Source organism: Amblyomma maculatum, chromosome 8, assembly GCF_055883805.1.
Source record: "Amblyomma maculatum isolate TAMU_Amacu chromosome 8, ASM5588380v1, whole genome shotgun sequence".
Classification (NCBI taxonomy): Eukaryota; Metazoa; Arthropoda; class Arachnida; order Ixodida; family Ixodidae; genus Amblyomma; species Amblyomma maculatum.
The window spans coordinates 120271235-120297181 of NC_139351.1; the positions used below are offsets into that span (position 1 = coordinate 120271235).

The following is a 25947-nucleotide window of genomic DNA, read 5'->3' on the forward strand; positions in this document are numbered from 1 at the left end:
TATATTAGGGCGAGGGATCTCGAAGTGACCAGCAGACGGAAGCTGTTAGCGATGTCCCGTCGTTCCCTTAAATGCACAGCTTAGTGTCCTCCATAATCTTCATGTACCCTCGAAGTCGATGTGATTGTCATGTAAGTGAACATTGTTATCTTAATAAACCTCTGAAAGGTCCTGTGCTGTGCACCAAACAAATGAGAGGCAAAAGGTGCAAAACCTGCCAACAGTCCAAAACTTGAGTCTTGTCGATTGTGAACGAGTTTTCCAGTTAAAAGTTATGACGTGGGACCTAATCTGAGCGGCCGTCATTTTCCAGGAGCATCTCACCTTTTTCAGGCTGGTGACTTGAATGGCGGGAATAAGATCCTGGGGTTCCGACTCGAAGAGGCTGGGGTCAGCATTAGGCCGGCTCTTTACGTTCTTCGCGGGCTGAGGAACCCAGTAGCTCTTCTGCAGAAGCGGAAAGCCAACAACTTTTGTGCGAGTTTTTGCGCTCTCTGCTGGATTAACTGCCTCGGCGGAGCGTTGCCCCAGTTCGCTTTCATCGACTGTCGAGAGTGGCACTGAAGTTCTGGTAATTGAATTATGTTAAATTAAGATTACAGCTTGAGGCGATGTGAAGCAAAAGATGAGACAAATAATCCTGGGAACATGTACTTACATATGTGTGGACAACCCAAAAAACATTAGAAGCAGTTGATGCCTTTACGTGGCATTTTTGTCATTTCGTGGCTATGTATTCGGACTTCTGCAAATTTGTCCAAGCAGACCTTTTATTTTTTTTTTTGTATCATCAGCTGTTAATCAGATGTTTTCCGGATGATGTCCAGTGGAGCCGCGAAGGAAACAATAAAGATAAAATTCCTAAGTGGAGGTGTCACTTCTGCTACGTCACTTTCTGTAGCCAATGGAAACTTTTTACCATATGGTGATGACACTCCGCTTCTCGCCATCCAGCCACCGAATTTTATGACAATGCATTTGTTTTCCTGGTGAGGCCTCTAGAAAAGCATTAAAATCAGAGGCCCAAGGCTAATAGCTCGAAGATAGAGAAAACGCAATGGTTCTAGAGACAAAACTCGGATATGTTTTTGGTTGTGGGTACGCAAGAGCTCATGGAGTGTAACGCTACACAAATACGATGAGAAGGACAAAACGAAGCACTGGTAGGAAAAGAAAATTATTTCTTAGAATAGTCCGTTTTTGGGCTAATTGGTGATCCATTGAGACAGTACTAGCGCAGACAGACATGAACTGTCCATGTCTGTCTGCGCTGCTATCTCAAAACTATGTCGTGTGCCCCAAATACAGCTTAATATAATTGTGCTACAGCTAGTATTCTGGGTGATTTTTTTAACGATTAAAAAAACTTGTGTAGCAGTTAGCACTTACAGGCCTTTCGATCCCACTATAAGCCATTGTTTGCGTTTGTGTTTTTGTGTGAAGCCTCCAGGCTTCCGCAGCAACGACGCTCGTATTTGTGTTTAAATCAAGCCAAACCATGGAAAGTGTAATAAACCCTGCGCTACCAAGATTTTAATCGAGCTAGCACACAGAAGTTTGTGATTAGCCCTAAGCTAAACTATGTGCAAGCGATACGTCGATGGGGACGGTGCAAATATGCACGTCGCGAACATTGTAATATCAACAATTAAACGACTAATTAACGAAAATAATTTTTCTTTTATTTTGAGCATGTTAACAATGAAGGTGAGCCCTTCATATTTTCTCGATCGACGATGCGATTCCTAAATATCAAACTTCAAAAATAGACGTTGAAAGCTCGTTGAGTTGACTTTCCCACATTGCATATACATAATATGGCGTCGCTGCACGTGGCATCGTTTTTAAAATGAAATGACCCCCTTTTAGCATCATCAGATACACAAACGGTCTGTACGTATTTAATACACAAGAAATTAGTTCGCCGCACTTTTATATATATGCATTACGGAAAAGCCAACGAGCTTTCAAATGAGCATTTTCAACGTTCGATATTTCGAACCACACTGCTGATAGAGAAAATTAGAAACAGGTCCTTTAGCGCTGACGCTGTTCAATTTCGAAATATAGCCTTGTACATAATCAAGAAATGAAAGGTTAATTAAGCAACTTAAGTTAATCTCCTCACCATTGACTCATAGCAGGTAAGTACTAATGCATAAGACGTACAGATATGCCCGCTTCACTCTACATTCCACCTGCACACGGCACAGTGACGTTCTTAAAATAAACTCTAATCGTTACAATGTTAAATCCTTCCCATGTTAGGGGAATCCTTCTAATGACGTGGGAATACAAGGTTTAGGGAGTGAATTCTTAATCATTAACATATTCTAAAGCGCACCCAGACTGCTACAAAGGAAAAGTATATAATTTTCTCAGAAAAAATGGTGATAGTATACATTATGTGTATAGCCCAATAATACATTGCATCCGTATCCTAGGGACGCGCTTCTTGAATTGACGTGCCCCCGAAGGCGTTCTGCCAAGTTCAGCTGGCTACACTCTTAAGCCGGCAACACATATGTTCCAGTCTTAAGTACACATAAGCTGGAGTCTTAAGTAGAACACTTTAAACTTTTCCACTTAAGTTCCATTTATAACTGGAACTTATGTGGAACCGGATCAGTTGAGAGTATGAACATTTGGCCCGACTTGCTTCGCATTGAAGCAGACGCAAACGGTGCTTTGGGATTAGCCACTGCCTATCAATATGTCTAGCTCCGTTACCAGGATACTGTGGGTAGAATAATCCTAATGGAATGTACTTTAGGCACAGTTAATTTCCGCAACAGAGCGAAGCGCGCTAGGTGAGGGCTGCACCAATGCATTAGCTAATTAGGTTTTCTTCACTGCGTGACCATGATGTATTGTAAAAAATGCGCGCGAAAGACAGATGACTAACCTCGAGCACAACCCACGTTCACATCGCCACCATGTTAAGCCGCTCTAGGGCAGCCAGCGGGCGCCTCGCCACGCATCTGACCCGTTCCACGCGCGAAAAGTGACCAAAAAGTCATGTTCTGTGTATGTTGAATAAACGACGAAATTTCAGTTCGATATACTGCGCGACTTTCCTATACTTTTGCACTGTAATTTGAAAGGGATAATCAGCGTGTTCGATATAGCCAATAATTCGAAATTTACCTATATACCTGGGCTCATTCTATTGCTCTCGCATTTTAGCCACCAACTGGTCGAATTGGCTGCTTGTTTGGTCGCCGCATATTGCCACGAAAACCTGCTACTAAGCACTTGTTAGTGTTGAGCAGCGATCAATATTTATATTTCAAAATACTTATTCGCCAATGACTTCCCGTCGCAGCAGGTCGCGGTGCACGTACCAGGAAAGGGAACCATGGCGGCTTGTGGATGCCCGGCCCCCATGGTATGATGTTGTCCGCGTACCAGATGAGGAACACCATGAGGAAGCAGGTGCACACGTTAACCATCATCAGGTCCGACAGACTAACATTGTCCAATGTCGACCCGGAATCATGCATGTTTTTCCAGTTTACGCCGCCTCCTGTCCAGAGTGAGAAGAGTACGACCACTCGGGTTAGACATATGTGCTGCTCTCTTCACCAAACTCTATAACAATCGCTAGGACTAACAACTTCCCCTTGCAAGTGCACAGAAAGAGTTAGGATACCCCTCCAGGATAACAGGGCCATGCCACAACTCTAGTGTACTCACATTTTTGAGAATGTGCATGCTTGATGGAGAATTTCGATCGCTTTTCCAACATCTTGAACTATAGTAGCGCTACATTCCTTGAAGTTCCCCATTTACACAAAGACAAGCAGTTTTTTTTTTTCAAAATCCCAACAGAAAATTTTTAAATCATCCAAACGAAAGCAAAAGCTTGTTTTGTGGTCAAGGCCGATGCTTCGGTTGACAGAGCAATGACATCATAAGCATTACCAGAAAAACACTCGAACTCGCGTTGGTTATAGGTGAAATGGCGACTGAAAATACGACTCGATTCCCAAGACTACCTGAAACAAGCTTTGAAATTTATTCTCACGGCGAGGGCCAGAAACATGTGAGTACTGTTTGCGACGTCGGAAACCCAATGTTGCTTGGAAACGTTATTATCGGAACGTCTAGCTCCCATACGTCGCTCACATTATCAGTGTTAAGGAAAACCTATACAGTGAACGTATCATGACAAGTCGTGGATATCGAACCCCGGTATGTCTCTGGAACATCTGCTGCCTCATTGCTTTGAGCGCCACATCTCTTCCTTACGAGCTCTCCTTCGCCTGGAAGCACGAATAAGGCGGCGAGAAGCTTTCACATACCTTGATGCTTCAAACCGCTAAGTTGGTAGCCTTGAGACGACTCATGTAATTCACCTCATTTGATTACAGGACCTGTCCCGTAAGTCTCCTGGTGCGCACTCGGGAGGTATATTGGTGCTTACACTAAGGAATCACAAAAACTATTCGGCGCACAGTCGAATGGGATGTCATTGTAGCCATTTAAACGATTTAGGCTTAATCCGCTGTCAAAGAGGCAGCTTGCTTTTACGGCTCCGTTCTCGGGCAGGGCTTCATAGACGAACCGTTTGCGTTGGTCTGCGGTCGTATATATGATCCCGTTGCCATTACGTCCGCCGCTGCGTACGCTTACGGAATCTCTCGAAGCGCTCGATGACCATGAAGGCCCAATGGAGGCCCATGCCGGGCGACACGGACGTGACGATCTTGGAGGCGCGACTCAGCAGGTAGTACCCTCGGCCCAGAGGGTCCTGCAACATCAGGTAGGGGAAGGCGATGCTGCAGATCCAGTAGATCATCGAGAAGATGGTGGACATGCGACCTGCGGAGAAGCGAAGGAATCTGTTGGCTAAACAGTGAACTTGACGCTGCCTTAAAACGACCGGATTTCTTCTATTTTTGTGCGTGTGCGTGCACGCGCGCTGTGTAACGTAAGGGGGGGGGGGGGGTTGCGTTTTTTCGGAGGGTGTTCTAATATTTTACCGCGTATTTTTTCTTGCGTTTGAGGTTTTTTTTCCCAAGACGCTAAGCTCGGCATGCTTTTACTACTTGCTTGTTTGGCAAAGGGAGAGAAAAGTGAGGTCCCCAAATCCTCCTCTTTGATCGCAAGCCCCATTCACAGCAGTAAAGTAGTAAGGCGATGATGGCGGTATAAAACAAAGCAGAGAGCGCCGCGTTCAATACCCGATAACAAAATCTACAGAACTGCCTCTGCCCCGCCGGGGTGGTACAGTGGTAAGACGCCCGACTACTGTCTGGAATACCCGGGTTCGAACCCGACCTCGGCGGCTGCGTTTCGATGGAGGCGAAACGAAGAGGCGTCCGTGTGCTGTGCGAAGTCAGCGCACGTTAAAGATCCCCAGGTGGTCGAAATTACTTCGTAGCCCTCCACTACGGCTCCTCTTTCTCTCTTTCCACTTTAACTCCCACCTTTCTCCCTTTCCTTACGGCGCGGTTCAGGCGTCCACAGAAACAAGTGTGACAGATACTGCGCCTTTCCCTTCCAGTGAACCAATTTATTATTATTATAGAACTGCCTCTTGATTCTCATTAGAAGATCTGGGCGTTTTGTATTTCCCTTCGAAACAACCACTAAGAGATTTCCTCATAATTCCAGTAAAGGATTTCGTTATGCGAATCCATTAGCGAAAATGATCATAATTATTTCGCTTTGGTGCAATAAATCTATGCATTACTTCTTTGAGATCAATGTTTTTTAATTAAGAATCATTGGTTCACAGAAAGGAAAGGCGCAGTATTTGTCCCTTATTCTGTGGACACCTGAACCACGCCATGAGGGAAGGGAGGAAGCGAAAGCCTTTCCAGGAAAGCCTAACTCTCTCGCAGAGGATTTTGTTCCAGCCTGGAAAGGCTTTCTCGTGCGAGAGAGTTGTGCGCGAGATCTGTCAATGCCTCCTATGAGGAGGCATTGGATCTGAGCGCATAATAATAATAATTGGTTCACTGGAAGGGAAAGGCGCGGTAACTGTCTCACTCGTTTTCTGTGGACACCTGAACCGCGCCGTGAGGGAAGGGAGGAAGATGGGAGTGAAAGTGGAAAGAGAGAAAGAGGAGCCGTAGTGGAGGGCTACGGAGTAATTTCGACCACCTGGGGATCTTTAACGTGCGCTGACATCGCACAGCCCACGGACGCCTCTTCGTTTCGCCTCCATCGAAACGCAGCCGCCGAGGTCGGGATCGAACCCGGGAACTCCGGACAGTAGTCGGGCGTCTTACCACTGCACCACCCCGGCAGATTTCACGAGATGTGTTTTTGTCTAGCGTTCCTGCCATTTGCAATTCCACGATTGAACGCGCGTCAATGAACGCCACGCGACTGGAGCAATGGTATAGCGTCCTAACACACTTGCCAGAGAAAGTGACATATACTGCGCCTTTCCCTTCCTGTAATGTAGCAGTCCAACGAACGCCGATAAGGGGCAAACGATGAGAGGCAAATAATAGGAGAGAAAGGGCAGGCTTGCGCGATTCTCCTTTTAAAGAACTTTTAATAAAGCCTCTAATTTTTCTCGGAACGAACTTTTCTCGCGCACCATGCCTCCTTTCAGATAAAAAAAAGTGTGCGAAGTATTGCATGATTTGAGAAAAAGCTGATGATAAGGTCTCCACAAGTGAAATACGTGAATTGTTCTGCAATACTTTAAAATTTGCCCACTACTCTACACAGGCTTCATTGCTTGACGTTCAGGCACCTGCATACTTTTTGGTTGCCGAGGTTAGCAGTAGGTTCGCGTACCGCGTATTCTAGAGAGGTAGCTGTCATATGGAGACAATTACAGTTTGATTCATACCCAAACCTACATAATACGTGAATTGTTCTGCAATACTTTAAAATTTGCCCACTACTCTACACAGGCTTCATTGCTTGACGTTCAGGCACCTGCATACTTTTTGGTTGCCGAGGTTAGCAGTAGGTTCACGTACCGCGTATTCTAGAGAGGTAGCTGTCATATGGAGACAATTACAGTTTGATTCATACCCAAACCTACACATACTAAACAAAATTACAAAATTACCATATAGACCGGCACCGTGTTTACAAACAAAGGAGGCGCTCGCGGCGTCGCAGCCGACTGGGGGTGAAAACAATAGGGCTAGCGCCCAGAGGATTACATGGAACCGAAATATCTCTAAGCAGTTTTCTCATTTCACGGGGCACCTGTGATGTCGTTATTCGGTACAAATCAACCACGAACATCCTAGAACAGATCGTCAAAATATGAAATCTCATTACCGAGGCGAAGTATTTTTAAACCACCGCGAAACATGTTGGGGTGCGGAGTTGGGAGGGCGACCCGCAGAAATACATGTAAAACACAACTCACCGGAACATTTTTCTCATTTCGCAGAGCATCAGAAGTGGTGGCCGGTCGTTAAATGTTGACCAGCGCTTTGAAGAAGCGTGTAATAAAGTATGGTGCGTCATTACGGAGGCAGTCTACTTTTAAAACTCCCCGAATAACCTGCGTTATGAATCCAGACACCGCACCGCCAAAAGGCGGTGTATGTATTCCTATGGGCGCTAAGCCTATTTTTCACCCCCAGTTACTGTATCCCAGTCGGACCACGCTGGCGATAGAAGCGCCACCGCATCATGCTTACGTCACAGATCGGTGTTGGTCTATACGCGTACAGATGCCCGTGGTGCGATGAAAAACATCACATGGGCCTGTCAAAACATAGATGTGGTCCCCAAAATTCGAAACCCGAGTGCGGAGCAATGGGAGACTGCTGTCCAGCGACCGCTGCGAAGATCACCAAGGTCTGGTACAGCGAGCCCGACGGGCGGCAGTAGTCAGCGGAGCCCTGGACTGAGGGCAACCGACCATTGTGCAGAAGTGGACGAGGTCGACGGACAAGACTCTTGTGGATTCAACAAGCAGACATCTCTGAAGACGTCTCAAAAACCGCCAAGTAATATAGGGCTAAATAAAGTCTTTCCTTCCTTCCTTCCTTCTTGTAACATTCAGAGTAAATAAGCTGAATTAGAACAGTACTAATACACGTTTGAGGAAATTACTGCTGGCCGAAATGACAACGTTAACATCAGTAAGCTGTCCAGTCTTCTTGAGGCGGTGTGACACGTTGTGTATGTACGAACGTCGGCAGCGTGACACCAATGGAAACGAGTACAGATAGGAGGGCCTTTATATAAGCCCAGATAAATTAAGGTCATTTTAAGAAACCTGGTGATGGATGGATGACAACTTTTATTGTCCACCTTAAATAGAGGCCCCTTACTCCCCTCCCCCGGCACGCAGACCTAGGGAATGGGGGCTGGAGCCTCCGCGACTAAAGGCTAACAAAACATCACATGGTGGCGTCATCGGCCATGACGTCATGAACAGATGAGACATCATGATGTCACATCCGGCAATGCCTAATAACCATAAGTGATAATGGCGTCACATTCGGTCATGACGCCATGACTGGTGATGATGTCACCAGGAGATTCACGCATATACAAAGCTGTCCCCGGCGGGCGTTCGATCCAGGCGTCCCGGGTTTGACGTCACGATGACGTCACATCCGGAAATGGCGTCACGACCGATGACGTCATCATACGTCAGTCTTCTGTCATTACTCATGACTAATAAGAAGTAGTTAATTACTAGTCAATCATTAGTACTGGTTAGTGAATTAGCCTGACTGGGTAATTAACTATGTAAACCCAAACTCACTTTGGGTACTACCACACCAACCCTCTAATTAGATAAGCAATTACTCGCCTAAGCACAATTGGTCTCGTTTGAAATTCGAGGCTGTGACGTCACACCTCGATCGACCAACTGAAAAGCGGGAAAAGCGAGACATTTTTGTCGACACATTCCTGCTGACATTGATGAGCTATTAAAGGCCTTAATATAAGCACTCGCGTTTCGCAATAAGTTTGTAGACACCATGCGTAACTACGGATATCTTCTAGAGCACTATACTACGGCGGTCTCGCACTGCGCATGCCGGGCGTTCGTACGGTGCCTTTCATTTGGCACCTCCCGGAACAACAACAACAACAACAACCACACAGCATACAGAAGCAGACGCAGTACAGCAGGCATCAGCGGCATTTCAAATTGGTTTACAGGAAAGAAAAGGCGCAGTATCTGTCACGATTCTCAGAGTACTCCTCCGAGCCATAAGGAAAATGAGGAAGGTGGGAGTGAAAAAAGAAAGAGGTGAGAGGGCTTCGGAACACTCGGCAATAGCGGCTTTCGCCCTATCGCAGTTTTGTGATCCAAAATGACCTCTACAATTTTTTTTTCTTTGTATTCAGCCTAGAAAAACTCATTAGCAGGTTAAACCAGCGCTAAAGTTGCAAACGGGACAAGACGGTCCAGTGGCGCGGGTTTCATCGTTTCTGCCTCGCCTTGCGCCTTAGTCTTACGGCATGTGGTTGAGAGGCCATATCAGCATTGAAAGGCTTTATAACGCAATCTAAGTCTACCACTTTCCAGGCACTTCGTACACTATAGTACGTGCTTTTTAGACGTGGGATACTGGCACTTGAGTGCGGGTTGTGTGAAGGATTTTCGAAGAGCGCAATACTTTTTCTAGTTTAAATGACTTAAACACAACGCTCACAGAGAAATTAGTGGTAAATACACTTCATAACAATAAGCGAAAAGTCGGGACCAGAAAAATCGAAAATCCTTTATTCATATCCTGTTTGACTCGGCCGAACGTCAGCATGGCGGCAGCATCAGAGCAACGTAGAAAGCGGGCAATATCATAGAAATCACAAGACAGCGGTTCTTTGTCAATGAACTCCTGACTCATTCACTTTCCATGCATGGATGTTTCCAGAAGATAAAATGTGGGCGAAATGAAAAATGAATCCTTTTTTAGAATACGACCCCAGTTTCGTAATTTATTGCTCTTATGTGGATGGAAAGATGGTGATGATATTATGCTTTTTGGCAACTTATTCCTTACGCCTAGTTTTTTGACGTTTGATTTGTTTAGGAACTCTGTACCGGCATTTCAGCTCACGTCTCCGAAAACTCCTATGTACAGGGGGCTCGAAATAAAGAAAGGAAGAAACTATCAGTGACTGTGGACATAATGAATCATATCCGTAATTAATATTTAGTTAACCCGATTTAGCGGTCGGCGTCGATGCAGAGTTCGACGCCACGGACAAGAAAAGCCATATCAGTTTTTGAAGCTAAGAACCTCTCATTTTCCAAAGCTCTGAAGCTCCAAGGAATCCGGCACTGTTTTTTTTTTTTTTCGTACACTAGATTCGCATCCTGATGACGTGTTGATGTGACTACAGCGAAAATTCGAACTGCTTGCGCCGAATCATGGGGTTTCTTTTGGTCCTTCGCTTTGAAAAAAATAGCCACCGTGCAGCTTGCAATAACTATCAATAATTGTTGCAATAATTGCAATTGCAATAATTATCAACAACAAAAGCTTAAGTGACGTAGGTGCCCGGAAAAACAAATTATTAAAAAACAAGCTTGCAATAACTATCAATAATTATTGCAATAATTGCAATTGCAATAATTGTTAACAACAAAAGCTTAAGTGACGTAGGTGCCCGGAAAAACAAATTATTCCAGCGCAATAATACGGTCTCATCTTCTATATGAAGGTGTGAAGGGGTGTACGTGCTCCTTCCTCTGACGACAAATCAGGCGACTGGGTATATAGTGAGGTAAACCTACAATACCGAGCTTACTGCGTAATTAGCGAATTACTAGGTCTCCTGTCATCGGTCAGTCAGTTCCCAACGAGAGGAGCAGGCAAATAGCGGAAGGGTGGAAGGTGGAAGTGAGAACACAGATGGAATTGAAATGAATTAGCTTGAAATTAAATCCGTTTCATTGATGAAATGTTTTCCATGTGTTCTCACAGTAAATTACGTCCGCTGCAGTCACGCGCATATTTTTGAAACTTTTCTTAACCTCAGTTTAAGGGCAGACGCAATAGCGCCTTTAACACCGCCTTTTCATACCGCGAATTTCTTGTTTTTATTTTTTCAGCGGGGGGGGGGGGGGGGGGGGGGGGGGGGGGGGGAGCAGGGGGTGGAGGAGGGCGCAGTATCTCACGTTTCAGCGGACAACTGCGCTTACAACCCACGGCATACGATTGGAGACACATATCGTCGGTTCGAATCCCTCTCCCAAACATAGTCTCAAACCTAAGTAGCCGATGAATGCTTAAGGGGAACCGAAATGCTATGACGCCACACTGAACTCTGCGCAACAAACTGCTGCGCCAAAGTTTTGATACGAAATCACATGCGCAGTTTTTTCCGACATTTTTAAAGCGATATTTCAATCCTGAGGTAGGGCTGGACTTTCCGGTCGAACGATCCAATTGTACGCTATCGCGTAAAATAAAGTATCCGTACTTCGATAGTATTTTGGGCACAGTTAAAGTGAATAGTGGTAGACGTTGGTCGCAACGAGTACTTTCCTGTTGTATTCTTTTCGAAGGACAGGCATAGGTGCAGTTTGTTGACCTATGACGAAAGCGGAGAACAGACAACAGTAACAGTGCTGCAAATGCAAATGGGATTGAGAACGCAATCGACTGGGCCTTGAGGTGTAGAAAATTTATTGCCTGCGGTGGCTACTACTGATGAAGAGCGAGGATTACGAAGCCTCGTTCTTGTGTCGTACTCCGAATTTGCTTTGTTTTCAGAAGTTTCGTTACCTCCCTGACCTCGAGTCATCTGATTGGTTGGAGCACAGGAACTGGACATCCCTACAACTTCCGGTTTTGGCGTTTCCACAAATCAAGACTCGAGGTCAGGTAGATAACGACACCCTGAAAACAAAGCAAACTCGGAACAGGACCGTGAAAATGACGTCACCGGAAGCCCCGCGCAAGGAGGAGGAAAGCCTTACTGCTGGTGAGCAGGACCGAGACGAACATGGCGTGCAGGATGGTGAGGCTGTTGAAGTTGAGCAGCACAACGAAGACGAGCAGCGGGTCCGAGTAGCTGAGCACAGGGTTGGAGCCGAACACGTAGAGGAAGAGCATGCAGACGCAGCTCAGCAGCACAGTGGTGAACGACGAGCTTAGGAAGTGGCTGCCCCAGTACACCAGCTCACTGGTGCCGGCTATGCTCAGCAGCTCCTGCACATTATTTATAGTTCCCTGGCGGTCATCGATACAACATTTATGGAGCTGAACACTGTTTGATAACATACATCAGAGCAACAATCAAGACCTGATTGTTCCACTCTGGCTTTGAGCTGCGCCACTGGTTCGTGCGTATGGACTGCAAAGCGGTGCTGCGGTGTCGCAGGTTCAGAACGCCACTTGTTTTAAGGTGTTTTCCCCGTGCTAACTAATACGTACCCATGCCACTGATTTATAAGCACGCCATCTGGGCAATAAGCTTTCAGTGAGCGTGAAGCCGGTGCGAAAATTGCCTGGAAGCGTTGGGCTCCACAAGGCCGTCATTTAGGCAGAGTCTGAGGCTCCTCGAGGACAGATTCTTGCGACAGCAGCTCTTCTAGAGAGAACTACCGAGGTTTGTTAATTCGGTCAATTAGGAGTGAAGTGCCGAAAATTAACTGACCTAAGTAACAAGTAAACCGCTGAAAATAAGAACTGATCTAAGTAACGCCAAAACGAGGTCTACACCCATAACGTGCCATCACTTTAATGAGGAACGGCACATGAAATACATTTCACGTACCCTCTATCACCTAGCTACGGTAATGAGGGAAGCCGCTGTCATTTATTTCAGAAATGTTAAAGTGGCAGAACTCGGGAAGAGCAGAGGGCAGAAGGCATAGCGAAAGAATTGCAGTACATATGTATAGAGAGCCAAGCACATTCAGCGCTGTTGCTACACGTCCGCTTTCTTCCTGAGCGCCCAAAGCGTATCGTTTCTCGCAAAAAGTATTGCGCGCGTATACGAAGGCGGGCTATGTCGAGACGTAGCGTTTGTTCACGGTTCGTCGACTTGCGGCTTGCAGCTCACGGACAATAGGCGACCGGTGATGCAGCGATCGAAGAAAGCCTCTCGCCGGTGTCGCTGAACAATGACGATGCCCTTGTGAAGTAACGAGTCCATTTTGCATAGGGAACCCCGCTTCATCATCAAGTCAGCTCATCACTTCTATAGAATGAGAAGGCTCATATTGCGATTTTCGTTTTATCTCTCATAACGCGTGATGATTATCAAATTCATTTAGTTCCTGTATCTAGGCGGTTCTCACTGCATTCGGGAAGCTGATATATATTCGATTCCTCTTTGGTTTCTCGCAATGAAGAAGCGGATATCCAGCATTCTGCACAGCTGTTGCGCAAAGGAACTGAAAATGTACTTTGCTTTGTAGTAAATTAGAGGTTAAGTCTGAAACATGGCTCCTAAACGGGTTACGTCAAATGTACACATTATCTAAACGGGCTGATCTATATGAAGCATTAGATAATTTGGCAGCGTGGTATTTTGAGACAAATGGAGTACTGAAAGGCATTGATGTGGGCAGTTTCAGTCTGTTGACTGCCGCAGAGTCACCCATGATATTACTGACTATAATACCCAGTTATAATCAATTATAGGTCATTTGGATGTCCAGAGTGCATTGCTCTCAACACGGTGGCATTGCAACGGTGGCTTGCCGAGGCATTTCTGAGCGGGGAGACATAACATAAAATGAAATGAAAATTTTCATGTTATTGCTCCGTTGATGTTTCGCGAGTTGTGCAAATTTTTTAGATTCGACATACCTCGTAAAGAACACATAGGCATTCGCCAAAATGCGCAAATAGTTACCGGTTGTGTTTCTCTCTTTTCGATAAGAATGTGCAGGCCCCTGAACACAGGGCTGTTACTTGGACCTCATCACACAAAATTATATCCTTCACGTCGTGTACATGGCCTGCTCAAAAAGCTTCGTTCCTTTCTTAATATTTGCGCCTATAATTTTTTTCAGCTCCATTAACAGCTCCAAATACCGCCTCTACATTCAGTGGTACACCGCTAGCAGACGACATCCCTAAGAGACGCTTAGGGAGCCTTCATGACAGGGACGAGGAACCAGCCGCGTGGGGCGCTGAACGCAGCCTGGTGGCGGCGCCTAGTGTGTGCAGAATGCCTATAGCACAATATAGCACAACTGTGAAAAAAATAGAGGACGCTTAGGCTTCGTCTTTAGCAGTTCAACGGGATAACATTATCGGGCCCCGTTCGCATCGCTTTCACATGCTCTTCGCCGAGCAAGAACAGACGATGCGCCATCGGCGCTCGCAGAAGATTACTCATACGAGCGGCCTGCGCTAGAAAAAGGCACTGCCGGTGCCGCATCCATTGCACACACGCTCCAGAATGCTCCAGATGCACATCCGTCTATATCGCTTGCTTTTTTCTACGATTCCTCCATCTGTAGTGTTAGATGGGAAATAAACTTTGACTTTGACTTCGTACGATGCATCGATGGATGACGTCAGCTCACGGCACCTAGCCGAGTCATGTACTTTGTAGAACCGTGCGGCGGCTCGCGCCATCTGTTGTTGCAACTCCGTACGATCGAAGGAATTTTTCAGTGAGCGCCGCTTCGCAGGTAAGCAAAGCAGAAATGTCTTCTGCTACTCGCTTAACTATTGCTTCCGTAATTAGCGTCTTTGTACTGACGCACTTAAACCTTAACTAACAGTCATAAGACAATGCACACATGTCTACGTTTATTCAGAAAAAAGCAAATGGGGTACTGTGGCGGAGTGGTTACGTGTTTACCTCGCACTGCAAAGAAACCGTATTCGACACTGCAGGTTTCCTGAAAACATTTAGTGTTTCTTTACTTTCTTCTGATTTTCGCGTTACAACTACAACGCCGACACCGGAATTTTTTAGACATGAGGCCTGCGTTAAAAAGTCGTCACTATATTTAGCCAAACTGCCAGGATTTGATTTCGCGGCCTGTGATGTCACGGGAGGATGTTCGAAATCGCCACTAGGCCACACGTCCTCACATATACACAGCTTTTCACAAATGTTTTCTCTATGGTGACACTGCGGTTGAGCCGCAAATCATTCCTGGTTCCAAAAGTTTAGAAGGGTGGATTTTCTGAAAACGCCAAGGGTGAACGCCGGGCGGGATGCCTTTACAAATCATACTCGTCGTCCGCATCATATTTTTAGAGCGCAGCTTTTTGGAGCCCGTTCCTGCGTTTCGCGTCGTCGTCGGAGTCACCGTCGTTGTCCCTCGTAACATCCTCCGCCTCCCTCCCCCCCTCTTGCTGCGTGGTGGCGACGGTGATCTCCGGTTGCCGAAGCGCCAGCGCGAACTTAATTGCTCTCTTCGCTCCTCCTGAAATGCCACCCCTGTGCGGCGGAAAGCAGAGCGCCAAATCGGTGGCGGTGGATCTCGATATGTGCATCGCCCGAGCCGAAACACATATCCGCCGCTTTCCGCCACTGCGAACAGCCTGCCTATTATCTGCCAGTTCTTTCTGAGAAATGAACGAGGCAACTGGTAGGAGTCCGTCTGCCGTTGCTGCTAAACGAGCTGCCAGAGCAGAGGCCCAGCGCCGTCGCCACCACAATCCAGAGGTGCCTGCCTCCGAAGCAGATCTCTTACCGTCGCCGCCGTCAATATGATCCAGGAGTGCGCGTAGCTGAAGCGGAGGCTAAGCGCCGTTGCCGAGAAAACCCTTCCGTTCGCGCCGCCGAATCGGAGGCTCATTGCCGCCGTCGAGAGCAACCTGGAGTAAACGACAGTAAAGCAGAACCTAGGCGCCGCCTCCGAGAGGACCCTGCCGTTCGCGCCGCCGAAGCGGAGGCTCATCGCCGCCGTCGATAGCAAGCTGGAGTAAATGATATTGAAGCAGAAGCTAGGCGTCGCCTCCTAGAGGACTCTGCCGTTCGCGCCGTCGAAGCGGAGGCTCATCGCTGCCGTCAAGAGCAACCTGAAGTAAACGACATTGAAGCAGAAGCTAGGCGTCGCCTTCGAGAGGACCCTGCCGTTCCCGCGGCCTAGGCCGAGGCTCATCGCCTCCGCCGAGTGCAAACAGGAGTAAGCGAAGCTGAAGCAGAAGCTAGGCGTCGCCTTCGAGAGGACCCTGCCATTCGCGCGGCCTAGGCCGAGGCTCATCGCCTCCGCCGAGAGCAAACAGGAGTAAGCGAAGCTGAAGCAGAAGCTGGGCGTCGCCTCCGAGAGGACCCTGCCGTTCGCGCGGCCTAGGCCGATGCTCATCGCCTCCGCCGAGAGCAAACAGGAGTAAGCGAAGCTGAAGCAGAAGCTAGGCGTCGCCTCCGATAGGACCCTGCCGTTTGCGCCACCGAAGTAGAGGCTCATCGCCTCCGCCGAGAAGACTACCGTTCACGCGGCCGAGGTCAAACGCAAACAAAGGCTCGCAAAGAATGACCGTGCAACAAAGGCTTTCCGGCGGTAGTTTAGAGACAATACATTTGGAAGTGTGTGTTCAGTGTGTGATCGGCTCTGGTTCCAAAATGAGGTAAAACCGCTTCCGGATACGTGCCGTGAGAGTCTCCAGCGGGCGTTTTCCAACTCGGACTTGTGTCAGTTTAGACAGTTCTTCGCGCATGCAATCTGAGCGGAAGAATGGCATTCCTCATCTTTCGACAACCAACGGTTACAAATATCCCTCGAGGCCAGCGCACCTTCCACAACTGAAAGCGGTGAGTGTGACTCATATCTCCGCGAATCCCATTCATGCATGTGCGACGACTGATGAACGGCAGAGGCCAATACGGCATTAATGGACCCGCTGTGAACGTTTGCGTTGACGTGGACGACATGGTTGCATCGTTGCCCTGTGCTATCGAACAAGACCGCGCCCTCAATGTGCATCTGAATCGGAGTATCCTAGCGAATAGCACGTACTGGCAGGGGCAATGAGAAAATGTAATTTGCTGAGATGGCTCAAAGTACATTGCGATAGCACACTTACAAGCACTACGACATCAAATTCGACTTTGCCCGTTTGGGTGATATCGTAGGATTGGACAAGCAGGACGAAACTGAGTCGCTCCCGGAATGCGCGGACTTGAACGATCCCATCTAGACGGGCCACAGCCATGACGCTGGCTCAGCACACCTTGATATGGGATGAAGACAAGTTTCTCGTCATTGCTCCCGGTGAGAAAAAGAAGCCCCTGAGCATTCTCTACGGCGAACATGCGGAGGAGCTCTCGATCCCGCAATTTCCTCGGTGAGCCACGCCGAGTCGACGCCAGTGCCAAACTAACCGTCTTCGCACACGTCATGAGCGAGATCCGCAGGTCTGACCGTCGAGGTACCACCCCACAAACGTACTGTACACGGCCATAAAAGTTTTTAGGCACCGACTGGCCAGCGACATGTTTGTGGCCTTCCGCAATGTCAACCTTAACAAAGCAACAGTTGCTCGACAAGGACTTTGTGCAGGAAGCGATAGAACATGACGTGACTTCTTTGCATGGTATACCCAATGCCGTGCCGTACTGGGCTAGGTGCAAGAAGGGCCTCTTTGCCATGACCGCCAACTGGGTAGCCTAAGGCGTTCTTCACACTGCTGCCTCGGAAATGTACTGGCCCGAGCTGTTAGTGTTGCTTCAGTGCCTTCGTCTACAACCTGATGAGACTGCAGTTGCCGTAGAGGGAATGAGCGTTATTGTGCCCAGCTGGTAAATGACGATCGAGTAGTCTGTGCCATCTACTTCGACCGCCTGGTGCGCGTCATTCTAAACATACTCCGGAATACCCGGACGTCCCCCTTCAGGCCATATGGAATACTTTAAACGCATCGAATTTCAGCACCGCGGGTCGGTGACACGCGCACATTCTTCTCTGGCTTGATAATTCCCCCGATGAGGAAATCTCCATGCGCATGCCCCGACCTCTGGAAATCGCCACCACTCTGCTTTCGCTGGACACTACGTACTTGAAGCGGGAGTGCACGCAGATGCACCAACACACCCACACCAGCTACAAGCGCAACGGCACCAAGTGCCGCTTTACGCCCCCTTCATGCCCACTGATGAACCCATGGCAGTAGTGCCTTTCCCGAATGGGGAGAGAGGTGCAGAACAACACATCGAGAACCTCCAAATCAAGTGCAATGCCATGCACCAGGCCTTGGAAACGACCTACTATGATTCAATAGAGCAGTTCTGGAAACGTAGCGGCGTCACGGACAGGGAGGAGTACACTTCGGTTCTCCGAGCAGGTACACCTCGTCCCACCGTCATGCTACTCCATACCGTGCAGCGAAAGTGTGTGTGTGTGTGTGTGTGTGTGTGTGTGTGTGTGTGTGTGTGTGTGTGTGTGTGTGTGTGTGTGTGTGTGTGTGTGTGTGTGTGTGTGTGTGTGTGTGTGTGTGTGTGTGTGTGTGTGTGTGTGTGTGTGTGTGTGTGTGTGTGTGTGTGTGTGTGTGTGTGTGTGTGTGTGTGTGTGTGTGTGTGTGTGTGTGTGTGTGTGTGTGTGTGTGTGTGTGTGTGTGTGTGTGTGTGTGTGTGTGTGTGTGTGTGTGTGTGTGTGTTGTGTTTTGTTGGGTTTTATGGCACATAGGTAACTAAGGCCATCATACGAGAAACTCAGGGTAAAGCAGTTCTTGTTAAAAATAACTCCGAGTTTGTTTATTAGCTTTACTTCTTTAAAAAAAATCAAAAATAGAAAATTCGACAATGGCGTTCTCTTCTAGCAAAAGACTTGGATGAAATGGAATATAAAAGTGGGTTAATGATTTCACCAATGGGTGGCATCCGTTCTGGACACATACATGTATCTTCAGATCGTGCTCGACACGTACGCGTGTGCCGCCTACGTGATGGAATATGTAAATAAAGGCAACCGAGGTATGTCCAATCTGAATAGTGCACTGAAAGAAATTGTAAAAGGGGGACACGGATTACACGCAGGCACTGAAACAACAGGGGGTGAAGATGCTCAGCACAGGAGGCCGATTGCTGTTTGCTCAAGCAGAACATGACGGAGGCGAGTCGCAAAATTGTATTTGTAAACCACTGCATGGCCTGAGAAAAGGACGCGCATCCGAAGTCTAACACTCAAATCTAGGAGGAGTGTTTGGAAGAATCTAGCACGAACGTTTGGAAAAGGACTATGATCGAGCGCTACGAAGACCGCGCACCTGAATTGGAAGCCGTCACTCAGGCAGAGTTCGCTACAGACTATAACATCTACACCTGCAAGAAGAGATTTCAGCGAAACTTCAAGAGAGAACATGTCCTACTCTTCGTTCCGTTCCATAAGGAGGTAGACATCTTAGACCAAATTGTTTCGAGCGGCTATACGAGGAAAGCATTGACGTCATTCGGGAGCATAGAGCGCGCTACCAGAGTGATGTAAATATTGAAGACCTCCATGTTGTTTTTAATTGCCTGATACGATCCAATAACGAGGAACGGGAGACGGCTTCTAAGATATTCGATGTGAGAGCACCCGGCAGCTATGGAGAATGACGACTCTGATCTCCTAGACATCGGTGCAGTAGAGTCCAATGCCTCGTTTAAACAATGCCCCGCCGTGTGCATGCGCCAAGATGTCATGAGCAGAGATCAGTACCTGGACACCATGCGGAAGACAAACGAAGAGCAGTAGAGATCGTCCGAAAGGTCCTACACCGACTGGCAACACCGGGCTCTCCACCACTGCAAATATTCTTCGCGGGAGTGGCTGGATGCGGCAAAACATTTGTACTGCGCCTGATCATGGACCTCTACAACAGGTACTGTAACCCTGCTGGCTCATACAATCTAAACGCATATGTGGCCTTCGCTACAACAAGAAAGGTGGCGGTGGCACTTGGCGGAGTAACTGTGCACGCAGCGTTCAAGCTCAAGACAGACGGCGGACTCAGGGACGAGTTGAACACATTCCTCTATGCTTTCAGGATTGTCAGATGTGTAATTATAGACGAAGTTGCCATGACAAACAGGAATGTCTTACCACTTATGCGGGAGAACATCCCGTTCCTCTCGCTCGTATCGCCTGTGACGGCTGCGACAACCTCGCGAAATACTTGCATAGACCTAGTTTTTGGGAACCAGGCAGTGATGCAGCAAGTTGAGCATATATCAATCTATTTCTCCGACCATAAAGCTTTCTTCATGACAGTCAAGAGCTGTTAGTGGAGTGTTTCTTGAAGGAATATGTGCGAAAAATAAAAAAAAAAGTTGTCTGTAATTGTACACACATGTCTTGCTCGATTTCCTTGCCTCAATTTATCGAAAAGCTGTAATAGCTAATCAGCTGCGCTCAAATTTCGCATTAGAAAGTAACGTAAATGTCGGCAATTTTTCAACGGTCGTGCGACACTTGTTCTCAAGACCTGCGTTATTGCCTCATTTTAAAACATGTGCATCGTACAGGACCTTTCTGGGACACGTTAAATTATCAGCACTAGGCTTGGCATTTGTTCATAGGGTATACGAGCGACGAAACCATATTTACCACAAACATGCATATTGCTATTGGCGAGGAAGAAGAAGTGGTCACTGGCGTGGGCAGGCACACTCGCGCTAGGTCCGCCATCTTTTATTAAACATCATCTACCGTCGCAATCGGTGGTGTTCTGTCTCCTTTATCGGCTTGCCGCCTCGTACCATTTTGGTTGGAGGCGCGGGTAACGTCATCATATCTTTAGTCATCCTGGCCCGCAGCTTCGGCGGCCTGTGCCTTCTTGCGCCGTCAGCAACGGGTTCCTGGGACGACGCATCACCTGACGGATCCTCAGCCTGTCGGACCAGACACGACATTTCCGTTCAACCCATCTTCCCCCTCCCTCGCCCTGTCCCCCACCCTGACTACAAGACACGAAGACAAATAGCCGGAATGTTAAGACCCCGCCGACCCAAGACGACACGAACACGCGAGGACACATCACAAGACACAGGCTCACGAAAGGCCTGACCAAGGGATCCGACCGATCCAAGACGCCGACCAGACGAACGCATCGACCCGATTACAACACCACGTGAATACATCACTCCCGCCTGTGCCGTTTGATGCGTGCCTGCGACCCAACCGTAAAATCCTGGCGACCGGTGCAGCTAAAGCTTCCTGGGTCAGGCTTCATCGGCCATCATGACGGCAAACCGTTACCTTCTTTCTCTTCTGTCTTCACCGATCCACACAAGATCATCGTCATGTCATAAATCTGATCACTTTGACTTCTTTGTCCGCTGATGGGGACAATCGCTCGGTGGCCCCAGGTAGTGCTGGGCGACGAAGAAGCAGGCACTGGCGTGGGGCGCTCTCGCTAGGTCCGCCATCTTTCATTAAACGGCATCTACCATCGCCATCCGTCATGTTCTGTTTAATTTCGGCTTTCCGCCTCGTATCAATATTTATCTCATAAAACGATACTTATTATACCCCATCGTGTGGTATACGATTCACAACCGTCGCAAGTCACGGTCACCGGCAAACGATGGAACAGCGGATGTGCGACTGATTGCTAGTAGGCATTGTTCTCGTGTACTCTCCAATAGTGTCAGAAATTGAAAGTCCGCAAAAAACTGTGTACCTTGACAGGTTATGTAAAACCCATCGCGTCATATATTCCGCACGTTTGCACACTAACTATATTAGATAACCCTGCTGCGAGTAACAGGGGAAGGAGGGTAGAAAGAGGGTAAGAGTGCACACCCGCATTCCGGAGCACTTTTCGTCGGTGATCTTGGTCACGACGGAGGCGAACGGCAACAGGAATCCGACGCCGAAGTGGAACACTAGCCGGCTGTACGTGGTGTTGAACTCCTCCGGGTAATAGGCCGGATAGGGGAACCTCTGCAGCTGCACCTGCTCGTCGCCAGGAGGCGCGACTCCGAACCGGTTCGCCGCGATCTGCAGCAGCAGGTGGCGCTCCAGCGAGTACTGCAGGGGCAGCAGGGCGAACATCTCGGCCGAGGCGTACACTGGCTGAGGGCCCGGAAGCTGCGAGCGACGCCATTGAATGTCTTATGCTGAGACTCGACACAATGAATTAAAGCGGCTCAGCAGCAGATGTGGGTAACCTCATGAGGCATCAACTTGGCGTCATGAAGTTGCCCTACGACAGCCAAAATGAGACCTCGGGTGGCCGCAGCTACGCCGTGAAGAGGCGTAGCTACGGCTTCCTCTTTAAAAAATCAGCCTGCCATATGACATTTGAATTCACGTTGCCCTCATGCCACGGGCAGGAGCTGCCAACTCGGGTCGCTCCTTTCATATGAGAGGGTGATATCAGAATCAGCCTGCCATAACTGTTTGCATTCTCGTTACCTCTACGACACGCAGGCACGTCCATACGCCTTGGTTGAAGAGTGACTTTATATGTGGGCTGGTAGCTTACGCTCTCGCGTCATACCATTAAAGGATGACGTAAAGTGTCCTCAACAATGTAGCACCTTACACTAAAAGGGCGTGACAGGGGAATAATGTAGCAGGCAGGAGCTTCAACCATTGCTTTCGCAATTCAATTAGGATTAACCAGAGATAAACCACAACTATCTTTTTTATCTGCAAGAGGGGAAGTAAATCTCTCTCTGAGCGATAAGTTTTACGCACGTCAACCAGGCTAAACTTCTATTCCTTTTTCGAAAAATGTATGGGTCGAATTTTTCTGTCGCTAGGCTAGTCGCCGTTTGTATTGGTGCTCGTATTAGTAAAGCACTTACATCCCAGGGTCGACTAAACACCTAGGCCATTTCTAGTTGAATCCGCTTAGCTGCGAACTATATCTTGAGGACAGTTTTCTGTGGATGCTGCGCGGGCGCAGCTTCCCTTACAGTATTACTACACCAAATAGTTCAGACATGCCTGGCCTCGGTTGCAATTTCGGTCTCACTTCTCTCTTTGCGTCGAATGGAAAGTTTTCAAGCAACCAAATACGCAGAAATGCGTTCCTTCACACAACTGAAAGCCTATTCCTACGCGATATTTCTATTAATTATTAGTCTATATGGCATCCGTTGTCAAAACGAGTGCGATTGCGAGTACGACACGGCAGACTCGATCGCGGTCTGCCTACGCTTCGCGGGATTATCAACAGGTGGCGCAGAGATCGGCATGTGCCCGGCGTGGTTTATTCTTGCTTTACTGGCTGAGTGGCTATTATTATAGCATAATGTTTGTTTAATAAAACGCTAATAATTGCCTAATGGTATGGTATTTCAGAGCAATATTCGAGGAATTTCTGGGGGCACTCTTGTGCATGCGAACCGATCTGCCGCATTCCAGCTGTGTAGCTTCCGTCGCATAGCTGCAGCACGCTGTCCTGGATTTAAATGCACTTGCGCTGTAGATACACACGAGTAAAGTGGTTAGATGCCAGCGCTGCGGTGCGCTAGCATCAAGACACTCTACACGCGACGGACACATACCGCCATCTCTTGCCAGTACTGCAGCTGGGTGTCGAAGCTGAGCCCCGGAATGCGGACACGGTATCGCACCACTTCGGGTAGCTTGTCGACGCGGCTCATGTCACTTTCGAAGATGACGCCCACCACGGGGCCGGCCACCAGTTCACCTTCGATCAGCAAATCCAGGGCGTCCGCTGTGGGCACCGCTTGTTCCACCGGAATGGACAGTTCCTCGCGAACCTTGCCCATCACCTGCGCCATGACGGGCAGAAGACAGGGAGCCCAGCACGTTTCTCTTTTGCCTCCCCCCACTCAAAAGAAATTTAAGCTTTTAATGAATATATGGCTCCCGACTTTAGGATTTGCCCGAGTCCCCTTACAGAAACGCCACATCGGCGTGAGGCATTGTCAGCAGCCGCCAGCGGAGTGTAGCCTGGCGACATATTTAGCAGTGCAAAACGTACATCGCACGTGATATTTTTAAGATTTTCCAGTACGTCTGCCCCTTGATTTGTGCGAAAGACATGATTTCATTACTGTTGTGTTGGATAGCGCAACAACAGTTTGCGCAGAACGACGAACCGTGCTTCTTAAAAAATGAGAAGGGTTAAACGCTGCTGAACAGAATATGGAGCGAAAGCATTGGCTGCGGGTGACCGAGCGTTCTACTTCTTTTTCTTCTTCTTCGCGGCTGTTCAAGGTCATTCGTGATGCGGCCACGGACTACGCGACGGGCCCAAACCTGGCGTAGAATTGCCCTCGCAATAAAATATGGGGGACATTTAAGCGCCGCCTTTAAGAGTATGACGCGTAGCGTAGGCTACCAGCCCACACACAAAGCTCATTTTAACAGAGCCGCATGAACGTGTCTGCTTATCCTAGGGGTAACGTGAACTCCAGGGCCCTGACAGGCTGATTCTGACATCACCCTCCGGTATGAAAGGAGAGGTCTGAATTTGCAGCCCCTGCCAGACGTAAGATCAGGCAAGCGAAGTTCATTCGTACCTTCGCGAGAAGCGGCACGTCGGGCGTGTAGAGTATCTTGGTGGCGGTGTGCTCCCACAGCTGGAGAGGTTGAACCCGCGGGAAGACTTGTGCTTGGTGCGGTTCACCGAAGCGAACCTCCAGCGTGTCTGTGCCGATGCCGTACATGGCGACGGCGGCGAACGCCAGCTCCAGCAGGGTCCACACCAGATGCCGCCGGATCTGGTTGATGTACACGTCCTTCCAGAGGATGATGTACAGCTGTCGGATCGAGCTGCCCATCTTCGGCACGGCCGAATATGTACGGCCGAATTTAGGCCTAGAACTCTGCTCCTCGTCGGCGGTGTATCCTCGTACCTGGGCCAGCGAGACTCGGCAGAGTCAGGAGGGTTTCGGGGCAGGCCACGGAGATAGAAGGCTTTTTTGCTCCGTAGTGCAGGCACAGGATTGGCCCGGACCTGACGTGGGGAGAACAACGTTGGCTGTGCCAAGGGTGGTTCGTTGCCGCGAGCTTGCGTTCGGCGGTTCCTTCTCGCGGAGGGCTCGAGACTGCAGTCACGTGCCAGCCGCCATGAACGTTTCGCTTCCTCTCCCTCTGCTTCTCATCGATGCCTGAATAAAGGTTTGGTTTGGTTTGTGGGGTTTAACGTCCCAAAGCAACTCTGGCTATGAGAGACGCCGTAGTGGAGGACTCCGGAAATTTCGACCACCTGGGGTTCTTTAACGTGCGCTGACATCGCACAGCACACGGACGCCTTGCTTTTCGCCTCCATCGAAAAGCTGCCGCCGAGGCCGGGATTCGATCCCGCGTCCTTGGGAACAGTAGTCGAGCGTCGTAACCACTGCGCCACCCCGGCGGGGTGATGCCTGAATAAAATAAAGATGTTTTGTTCTTCTCGGGCGTGGGCATTTTTCTTCGTTTAGGCGGCCCTCCTTCGTCCCATCTACACTCCAATTTATATGGTGAATTATTAGCAATAACCTTAGAGCCCCACGAAAATCAGAAAATTATGTTTGCTAAGGCAAGATTATGACGAAACCTTTTTTTGTAACTTTGTCCTTGGGGAATAAACGGGGTTGTTAAAGAAAATAAAGTGAGGTTTAATGGCATCAAATGAATGAAAAAACATTGCCCGATCTAACAAAGTCCACGAGGCAGCGATGATGTGGCCCTTGCGTCCAAGCTATATGAGGATTGAATGTTCGGCCTCAGACACGCTGCTGCCAGGTGCCGAATTCTCGTTCCGTTCAGCGTCGGGCAAACTCATTACACTTAGTTTGAAAGTTGCAGACAGGACACCCTGGGAGAGGATATGTGTCGAAATGGAAGGCGTAAGAGTAAAGGTGGGATTGAGGGCAGCCCCAACCCGGATCTTCCAAAGCGCAACTTACTCTGCACGGCTAAGACAGCGGTGTAGGGTTACCTCACACGGAGGAACGAGAACATGTATGCTGCGCCAGAGGTGTACCTTCTTGTAAAAAGGATGGTAGCACCATCTATGCTGAGGAACCGAGGGGTCGCCAGGCGGGTTAAAAAACCTGCTGAGCTTTGTGAACTGAGCTGGTCACAAGGGCCCACTAAATGCGAAAGGGTTGTGATGGAGCTTGTTTTCCATTATCCACAACGGCACGGGCATTATACGCCCATTAAACTCCTTCATCTCGCTG

The 25947-nt window shown here is 48.5% G+C and overlaps 1 protein-coding gene across 1 annotated transcript in view; it reads right to left on the minus strand.

Annotated features, from left to right (window-relative positions):
* The window catches only part of LOC146182343 (phospholipid-transporting ATPase ABCA3-like), a 62074-nt gene extending 37215 nt beyond the window's left edge, over positions 1-24859 (minus strand). The window contains exons 1-7 of the mRNA XM_084577431.1: positions 24301-24859; positions 23317-23547; positions 21602-21889; positions 11882-12113; positions 4636-4824; positions 3345-3526; positions 325-447 (exon numbers count right to left, since the gene is read on the minus strand). Coding sequence (XP_084433557.1) covers positions 325-447; positions 3345-3526; positions 4636-4824; positions 11882-12113; positions 21602-21889; positions 23317-23547; positions 24301-24561 — 1506 coding nt within the window. The 5' untranslated portion in view covers positions 24562-24859. The remainder of the gene's footprint in view (positions 1-324; positions 448-3344; positions 3527-4635; positions 4825-11881; positions 12114-21601; positions 21890-23316; positions 23548-24300) is intronic.
* Positions 24860-25947: the final 1088 nt, after the last annotated feature.